Source organism: Oxyura jamaicensis, assembly GCF_011077185.1.
Source record: "Oxyura jamaicensis isolate SHBP4307 breed ruddy duck chromosome 2 unlocalized genomic scaffold, BPBGC_Ojam_1.0 oxy2_random_OJ93104, whole genome shotgun sequence".
Taxonomy (NCBI): Eukaryota; Metazoa; Chordata; class Aves; order Anseriformes; family Anatidae; genus Oxyura; species Oxyura jamaicensis.
In genome coordinates, this window is record NW_023303555.1 from 21697 (window position 1) to 31348 (window position 9652).

General features: G+C 40.7%; 1 protein-coding gene across 1 annotated transcript; it reads right to left on the reverse strand.

Annotated features, from left to right (window-relative positions):
• Window positions 1–1508: 1508 nt before the first annotated feature.
• LOC118157043 (receptor-binding cancer antigen expressed on SiSo cells) lies at window positions 1509–9563 on the reverse strand. Its single transcript, XM_035311300.1, has 5 exons — window positions 9416–9563; window positions 9126–9284; window positions 7212–7319; window positions 6135–6226; window positions 1509–2073 (listed from the first exon to the last, which is right to left on the reverse strand). Exons 1-5 carry the CDS (start codon window positions 9533–9535, stop codon window positions 1953–1955), a joined length of 600 nt encoding a protein of 199 aa, XP_035167191.1. The 5' UTR covers window positions 9536–9563; the 3' UTR covers window positions 1509–1952.
• Window positions 9564–9652: the final 89 nt, after the last annotated feature.

Sequence of the window (9652 nt, forward strand, 5' to 3'; positions counted from 1 at the left end):
AGCATGGGAACAGCAGCTCCTTCCCAGGCTGAAGGGACACCTGCTGATAACCCCATCACACACTTTTCTTCCTAACCCAAGAACAGGTAACCCTTTCGTTAACGTCCAGCCGAGAGGCACCTGCCCTTCCCCTAAGCTGCACTCTTACAGTGCCCACACTCACGAGGCTGCTCTTAGCTCCTAAGCAGTCGTTTCTTTCCTCCCCCCCAGCAGCTACCTCTTCCAAATCCCAGACTGCAGCAGCACACTCAAATGAAAGTCCTGCTTTAGTTGTGCCGTGTCCTACATGAGGAGAGCCAAAACGTATTTTGTTCCAAAACCCTTCAGACAAACAAACATGGGGCATTTCAGATATGAACACTACAGCAGAGCCAAGGAAAGGAGTTTCCAGCCCTCCCAGCAGGTCAGTCCTCCAGAGCCAACAGTAACAGGGAAAGCTTGGCTTCCAGCGCAGGGAAAATAAAGGGCAAGGCCAAGAGCTGTGTGGAAGGGAAGGAGGAGCCTGCGGCAGCAGGACAGAAAGAAACCGAGCACATGCAGAGGGTGTCTCAGCTCCATTCTGGGAGGTGTGAAAAAGTTACCACACATATGGCCTCGCTTCACCAGTGTGGTTAAAACACGGGTTATTATTAATTCTTATTCCCAGCCGTTCCCCCTATCTCCCATTCACCAGCCAGGTGCTTTACCAGTGGTCCCTATAAGATTTGCTTGCCAGGCAGCTGTGCAGTCTGCAGAGCATGTAGCCATCTGTTCTGCTCCAGCCACAGCACTTGTACAGAAAAAATAAGCACGAAAGTGAATATTGTTGCCTTCTAAAATGCATTTTGAAATTGGACAGTTCCCAAGGACTTCAGATTTGAGATTTCTGTCAAATCAGTTGACTTGTGCATGACTTTAGGGAACACAACAAGCAGAATAAACATTTTTGTCAAGAACTTTCCAGCCACTAAGGCTTTACCACTTTGCTTTCTTAATTATCCTTTAAGCAAAACCTGTGTCAGAACCTGCAATTTTTGTTCCTACTATACTACCTATGCAAAGGGAGCACAACACGCCCCTGTTGTGCAGTGATACCGTTGCCTGTAGCCACTGCAGTGTTGTAAATGGGTGTGGTAACACAGGAAGCTGCAAGTGACGAAGTGATGAGAAACCCAGCAAAGTGTTCAGCTGTAACCTGTCCTCTACCACTGTACACTCTACCAGGAGTTCACTTAGAGCCGCAGGTCACCCATAACAGGTCATCTTCTTCTGCATAGGTCTGCACGATGTTGTGCTGGGTCTGGCTGGGATGGAGTTAACTCCCTGCAGCAGCCCATACAGTGCTGTGCTCTGCACCTGGAGCTAGAACAGCACTGGTATCACTGCAGTGTTGTGTCTGCTGCTGCACTATACCGGCACCGCATCAGGACTCCCTCTAAAACCTCTCCAATGGAAAACTCTGAGCTATTCATAAATACTTCTATAAAAAGGCAAAAGCAGACATTTTGATATCAGGTAGGAAGCACAGGGTTATTTAAAACTGTTTAATTACATGTTTCAGGTAAGCACAGACAATACAGTAGGTTCCCCACCACGGAATATTTACATTCTTTTCTCTAGGTTGAGCTGTTCATTAGGAGTCTCTCTCAATCAACATCCTTGCTCAATCACTTTTGCTGCAAAGAAGGGTACTGCAATAGAACTATTGTAGGAAACTTCATTTCACCAAGGCATGATTTTGTGTGTGTGTGTTTTGGGTTTCTCTGTGATTTTTTTTCTTCTCCTTAAAGAATCATCTACTAGCAGTTCAAGATACTCTGGGAGAATTCTGGCTTCCAAGAATGACCTGAAGAATGCGTTGAAACCGAGCAGTGTGTTGAAGTCCTGGAAATACTTAAATCAATACCAATATGCACGTTGTAGAGCTGGAGTTCTCTTTTCCCACTGGCACTGCCACCGATGCGTTGTTTCTGTTAGGACAGTTTCACACCAATTTTGTTTTGTTCTTTTTTCATTAGCCGTTGGGCCTCTTTCTCCATCTTCTTCCGCTGTTGTTCTGCTGCTCTTTTTTCTCTTTCTGCTATCTTCTGTTGTCTGTAATTAGAGAAAAAATGAACTGCTAAAAAATACAGGAGTCCAATTTTCAGCATAGTCAATAACTAGCTTATTGTAACTACGAGAAAACAGAGCCCTGGTCAACTATAGTTAGGTCAGAACAGTTACTCTTTTGTCACGGTAAAAGTCTTTTCTCAGATTAATCTAGTCTTAGGCAGCAATATTCCTTCAAATATCAAAGAATCATAAAGGTCGGAAAAGACCTCCAAGATCATCTGGTCCAACCTCCCCCCTCACCCCCAACCCCAAGATTTACAATCTGAAAGTCACAAAGTCACTCAGTTCTCAACTATTCAGGATAATTACTGCAAGTATTGGACAATTATAAGGCCTGATGCTGATCATAAAAAAAATAATCTAGTGCTGCAATAACAAGGTGACCTGTGTTTTCAAGTTCAGACCAACACAATTTGGCTCATCTAGAATACTGAGTCGTGCCTCTCCTTTTCCTCAGCACAGGCATCAGTAGCTGTCCTCTTTACAACGCAAGTGCTATGAACATTTTCCATGTAACTAAGTGAGATGATAACTTTTCACACTCCCTTTCACTTGCTCAGGATCCGTGCTGTACTCCATTGCTCAGGGACACATTTTAGTGCTCATATTCCAAGAGACACATGGCAGCTTGCTCCTGTATTTCATCATCAGCAATAGAAGAGGTCACTCCTGCTTGGGATTCAGCTTATTAGATATTAAAAAAAAAATGCCATGCTGCTTACAAGATGACTTAAAAATAAAATAAAAAAATGGAGCCTCATTAATTTGAGAAGGAGAAATTGAACAGATTTGGAAAGAATAAAGAATAGCTCATTAAAAGAGAATAAAGCAGTCTAACTGGTAGAGAGTAAGGCGTCAACTTCCAACATATTAATGTTATCTATGCATGTCCACTCAAGCCTGTAAAACATTCAGAATTAAAAACCATCCTCAACTGAGGCAACCTTCTTTGGTAAATTGTCAACTCTGGGCAAATGGGCACACAAAACTAAATATTTCAGGTATAAAGACTACGTATTATCTTTGTATTGGACATTGGTAGGAGAGGAACTGCATTAATACCTTCACCGTTTCATTTGATTGATTATTAATGGCTAGAAGTTTTCCTATCCCCTAATAAACTGCTCTGCTGTCTTGAAAGAATGAAATTAATCATTTACATCAGAATCTACCTCCCATTACTATTGGGGTTAATGGAAGCCCAAACTTTTTATTTATTTCCCACCCCTCTGAACCGATGCAGAAGAGGGCAGGAAGCACATAGAGACAGTGCAGTTTCAAAAAGAGACACTGGAGTTAAAAAGAAAGAAAGAAAAAAGCTACAAGAGATGTTAAGCAATTTTGCTATTCATTTGCTGTTGTGAAATAAGGAAAATCATAGCAGATCATGTTTCTTCCCCCTGTATAACCTACAACACAGAACACTGCACAGTGAAGACTCCTGTAAGGGGTTTCCATGCCCTCTACTGGCTGAGTGATTTTATTGGACTTCAGTCCAAATGAGAAGTGATCTTCGTGTCATCTCAAAGTTACTAAAGTCGCCAGAAAATACATATGAGTAGCTTACCAGAAAAGTGATTACCTTTTACTGCTCTTTTACTTGGTCATTATTCAAAACACTGGAACCTATTCCAAACTTCCTGCTTGTTTTCAATATAAAGTTACTAGAACCTCTCGAACTCAGAAAGGTTCGATTTCTCAATAAAGAGCCTATGACAAACTACAGCCACATCTGACTCACTTATTCTGGGCTCCAATGCAAGGAGGTCGGCATAGTGTGGATGGAATTAAACCAGTCATTTAAACCAGAAAAGTATTCATTATTGATGGCAGCCTTGCTTTGCACTGCTAACACTAGTTACATCCAAAAACCCTAGACCTCTCTCCCTGGTTAGCAGAACACTACTTATAACCAGAACAGTTAGCAGACATTCCAGTGGCTGTGTTTGTTTGTGATTTCATTTGATTTCATTTCACAATTCTTTTCATTTCCTTCAACACAATTAGAGGACAAAAAAGATTTTCACACACTAGACATTTTACACATGGCTACTTATTAGAACAAGGACCATAGGGTTAGCTGATCCCACTGGAAAAAAAAGTCAACAAACATTTCGTTGGTATTTAGACTATAAGGCACATACAGCTATCTACAATCTGCAGCAGCAGCAAAATTCTATCTAACTTCAATTAATTGTAAAGAAAAGTGAAAATCCAGCTTTCGCCCACCACGCTGATTTGTCACTGACTGGAACATTTCAGCACTACCAGCCCAGAACTTGCTGGCGAGTGGGCAAGAAACAAACTCCAGGAACTGCTCAGACAACAGCAGCAGCTTACTCCTCAGCACTGCCTTCAGCACACTTGGATTTCCAGGAAGCATTTGGCTTACTACACATGCTTATTTCAACTGTTGCTGCGCGCATCAAGTCACCAGGGAGAAGGCTATAGGATACAGTCTGCCCTCCTACTGAGAGGCCACAGCCCATTTTTGCGAGACTGAGCACTAAGAACAGATGGCAGATCACTCCCTTACTACACGGTCTGTTAAAAAACAGAGCCAGGCCTATCAAGTACTATCCTCAAGTTTGATGTCAAAAGTTAGATGTTAATGCCACCACAGGTACCTACTGCAAGAGAGACTGTAAGCCCGGAAGGCATTTCCTACCCATCTTGCTAAATATCAGCCAGCATTTTCCACAATTAAGAAAACCACTGTAATGTGATGCGTCATGAATTAAACTAAGGTTTTACTTCACACAGCTGGGGTACAACTCAGACAATGATCAGTTGTACTGAGGTGGCCATTCATAGTAGGCCAAGAGATACGTAATGCCGACTGTTCCAGTTCTAATTGTGCTCTGTTCACTTGGAATATCTGGACGCATACATCCCTACTAAAGCAAGTACAGTTCAACACTTTTTAGTGGGGCAGAGGAGGAAGCCTCTGAAAATTAACCACTTGAGCTGAAGTCTTTCCGTAGTAAAAATATGTCAGGCCAAAAGCTTCCAAACAGCTTCTACCAAGTAAGATCATTTGAAAAACAGAGCTGAAGGAAAACTCCACTGCTATTCCCACGTAAGAGATTCCTCCCACTAAGTATTCTAGAGCACGAACCTGACAATTGGCAGAAAAGATACCTTTGACCATCCCAGGAAAAATCCACTACACAGACAATTTCACACTCCAGAAGTAAACACACATGCACTCACTAGATTATTACTTCCTATTTTCATTGGATTTTTCGTTGTCTTTCATTTTCTTTGTCTGGTGCATCACAGGTTGAGTCTCAGTAGACTGCACACCTGAGAGTAAAGATCTTACTGGGCCTACTGATGTTCTTAAAGGCACTGTCCTTGGAACAAAAACAACCCAAAGAAACAACATTCAGATATACCACATAGCTTCTGTGAAACGGACTTGAAACAGTTTCAGTAGTAACGTTAAAAACAAACAAACAACTAATTAGATATTAACCAGAATGCCAATGTAAGTTTGACAGCATTAGAATTGGTTGAATTTATCATCCACCACTAACGCATCAACAGCATGCTTCTAATGTATGACTGCCCTCTTGTTCTACTCTACTGTTGGAAAGTAGATTTTCCCAAATAAGGGTGCAATAAATAGCTCTACAGAATCTTCTTCCTGGAAAAAAATACCTTTTTTTCTTGAAAGAATTCTCAGGTTTAGAATGATTTTTAAAAATATCATGTCTTTATTTCCCACTGTCACTATTGTCTCACTGAAGCCATAGATTTGTGATTTTCTGAGTAGAATGAGAGCAGCTTAGGAAGCCGGAGTGATCTGAGGCAGGTTATCTGATCACTTATTAAGTACCTAACGCTTGATAAAACCTTGAAATGGAACAGGTTAACATAAGTCACTGCCAATTTAAATATTTAAATAAGAACAAAACAGATGAGGTATTCACACTAATTTTGTGAGACACTGAGAATGAGCGAAGTGCTGCAGAAAACAAACCTGCACTTGATTCTTTTGCATATATGAGTTTTTGTAGTGCTACGTTATTTTCATTTACCTAAGAACTTCTTCTGCCTGCCAGGCAGCATCTTCTTCTTCTTCCCAGGCATTAGTATTTTCTTGCCAAGTATCCAAGTCCCCCAGTTCAGGCTGGAACAAAACAAGAAAAACTCTTAAGCACGTGAAAAAAAAAAAAAAAAAAAAAAAAAAGAAAAGAAAAAAAAAGATAACATTTATTTTTAACCCTGATGCTTCAGCCTTCCAGAAATACCCAACAATACTTCTCAGTTTATGTTCTAATACTGACTTTTTGCCTTTATATTGTTAGTATAGATTTTTAGATCCTGTTGCTGGGGAACAAAGGAAAGAAGGAAGTACTAGAGTGCGTTTTTAGGAAGAAGACGAGCTGAGCAGGTAAATTGAGTAGACGGTATTAAAAATTTCTGGAAGTTGCACAGAGAGACCAACATTATTCCCCAAATGCTGTTTTTACTCACTAGAGCCCTTTCCTGAATTATTTTCATTATCTAAGTCTAAGGAAGTGTTATGACCATTCTGTACTGCTCTCTGCCTAGACCACTTTGTGCACTACATTAAACAAAGCACTGTTACAGAAGGCAAAAAAGGAAGGAAAAATAGCATCTCCCTTTAACAGGCTATCTAGCAAGGACTAAAGAGCAAAAATTAGGAGACTCTTAGAAGCCAAGCTCTACAGAAAGAGAAGGGAGAAGCAGAAAGTTAAATACGGGTTCAAGATTACAAAGCAAAGAAAACCCACAGACTTTCTAGAAAAAAAAGAAAAAAGAAAAAAAAAACACTCTTTTGTTAGGAACTTACTGCATAGAGTCCAAAGAAATGTATAACCATTGGCTTACAAGATTTGCTCGTATACAGGTGCTTGGAAGCTTCCTACCTTTTAACCACTGGTCTGTTAGGCTTCACAGTAGAGTAAACAAATTAGAATTAGATCAATTACTCCATTACTTTGAACCACATACACAATTTTAAAACAATTCATATTATTCCACAACTATGCCTCTTGCTCTCCACAATACAGATCTTAGGCAGATTATTCCTCCTCCTAAGGAAGTCATTTACCTGTCAAATAAAAGGTCAATACCCAGAGCATACTTACAGACTGGTGGATAAAAGGAATATCTTGTGTAGCTGCTAATCTGCTAGAGAATCCCGTGTTTCCCTCTGGAATCCCAAAATTTAAAGGTTCTCGTTTTTTAATAACTATCTGAAAATATTCAAAAAGGAACAAAAAGGGAGGTCAGAGCACTGCAACAACCTATGACTGTATCAAAACACAGAAAGGGCACAAAAAATGAGAGATCCAATAGCCACATCTCCCAGTATTCACCTGAGCTAACAATTACATGAGATTTTCCTTGGAGAAGCCTTGCTTCGGAACACGAGCTATTCCAGGTACTTCAACAGCACAACTGCCTAGACAACCTAAGCTTCAGTACCTGAAATGCGACTCACTATCACATCAACTGATAAAGCTCTGAGCTAATTTGGCTGAAAAATGTGCACTAATGCTTCTCCTGAAAGGTGAGTTAACACATTTAACACAGTAGCTAAGATCACGTATCCCTTATCTGTCTTGACCTCAAGATATGAGCTTACTCGTTCCTTTTGTTTAGCCTGCTTTAAGCCCTTGCTGCTTCCAAAAGATTTAGATCCCCAATTTCACTGACTGTACAAACACGTGTAGCAATGCAAGGAAGCAAACATGGCTCTTTAGGCAATGACAGTTGTGGTTATTTGACTGAAATTCCATTTCCACACAGTGTAGATATGAGCAGGAACACAGAAGGATTCCACCTCAGATCTTGGGGTTCATATTGAGCCCTGACACTGTGGAACTGCAAATATGAATTCATGTTTACAGGTTGGTAACAGGGCCAAGTTAGCAGCAATGTTCTTTAGGGTGCCTTCAGTCAACCCTAGTGACGTGTTTAAACTTAACCAGTAAAGCAGTATTCAAGCAGCATGGATTCTTCCTGGGTTTTATGCTATACCAAAAGGTCAATTGATACAGAAAACATCACTAGAAACAAAGGAGAAATCCACCTCCCCCCAGTCCTCCTCTGCCCCCCAGATTTTGTGAGACCAGAACCCTCAGAAGACTCTAATCCACTCAATCTTGCAGACCCCAGATATACACAAAATTGTACCCACTAACATCTCCAGTTCATAGGAGCACCACAGAATTAAGGTTGGAAGGGGGCTAGGGAGTCTCCAGACAAACCTCCAGCTCAACACACAGGAAGTTCTGAGGCTGACAAAGTTATACAGGGATTATGCAGTTGGGTCTTGATGGAGACTGGACCACTCTGGGCAACCTGTTCCAGTCCATGACTGTCTTCATGGTGCAAAAGGTTTTCCAATCAACTCAAAGCCCTGTAGGTATCCAACTGCAATATTTCCACATGGAAACACAACTTGCAATTACCAGAAGTATAATTTGAAAAAGTTCATGGCTTTAAAACTCTGGAGGAGATACCCACCTGTCTTTTCTCCAGGTATCTGATCTGTGAGGAGCAAGCTATTTTGAAATACCAGCTCCCTAATACCACTCACCCCAACGCAGCTTGGTGAAACAGGTACCCACTGCTTTCTGAGGCAGCAGTGTTTCTACATCAAACATCAGTAAGGGCAGGACATCGCATGTCTCTGTTCAAATAACAAAGAGGTACGAGCACAAGTGCCTTGGTGCAATGGTGCTATTTTCAGAATTAAAAGTGGGGTGAGGGTTCTCACATTTATACTTCCTAGAACAGTTAGACTATGGAGTTCATCATCAATTTTCAAGAACTGTAAGACTAACGATGCAAACACTAACCAGTATCACATTTAGTATGATCTGAAAACAACCATTTTAATTAGCCAAGTTAGACTAGACATCATCATCTATTCCCTTTTCAACAAGACAGCATACTTTTGCCTGAAGCACTATCTGCAGGTTGCCAATTTACTTATAACCTATAGTAAAGCATGGAAAGCCCTCAGTAAGTATAGTTCAAAGCTCAATACCTACTTTTTGAGTTTTTCTTATAGTTGGTGTCATATCTTTGAAATAATCAGGTTCCATTTGTTCCAACGGGTTTTGCTGAGCTGCCACATTACCATTGCCACCTTCAATCTTCACACTAGTGGGTGCATCTTCATCCCATGAAGACCAGTCTTCTACTTCTGGCTGTAGAAGTTAACGGTACAAATTAATTTCTGCAAGTCAAAATGTGTCTTATTGTATCTTGCTAAGACAACAGAACTGGTACGATCACTCCGTTAAGGAATTATTAAGTTACCTACCACCCAAGCAATTACCTGTTTGGGAACAGATGAATAATCCACTGTGGTTGGCAAAGTTATTTGGTCTCCACTTAACTTTCGCCCTCTTCCAGACCTGAAAGAAAAACGTAGGATTCCTCCAAGCTCTGAAAACATGAGCACTATGTTTAAAAAAAAAAAAAAGAAAAAAAAAAAGGAAGTCTGAGAACAGCACTGCTGAAAGTAGTCTTGGCTAAAACATTAAGTGCCTAAACTACCTCAGTACTGTCTACT

What these genes read in the sequence shown, in the direction of transcription:
- LOC118157043 (XM_035311300.1), bottom strand. Translation starts at nt 9,535, where the DNA reads ATGTTTTCAGAGCTTGGAGGAATCCTACGTTTTTCTTTCAGGTCTGGA. An exon ending in CTATAAGAAAAACTCAAAAA is followed by an intron (nt 7,320 to 9,125) that starts GTAGGTATTGAG and finishes GAATATTTTCAG; the next exon opens with ATAGTTATTAAAAAACGAGA. An exon ending in CAGGCAGAAGAAGTTCTTAG is followed by an intron (nt 2,074 to 6,134) that starts GTAAATGAAAAT and finishes CTCTAATTACAG; the next exon opens with ACAACAGAAGATAGCAGAAA.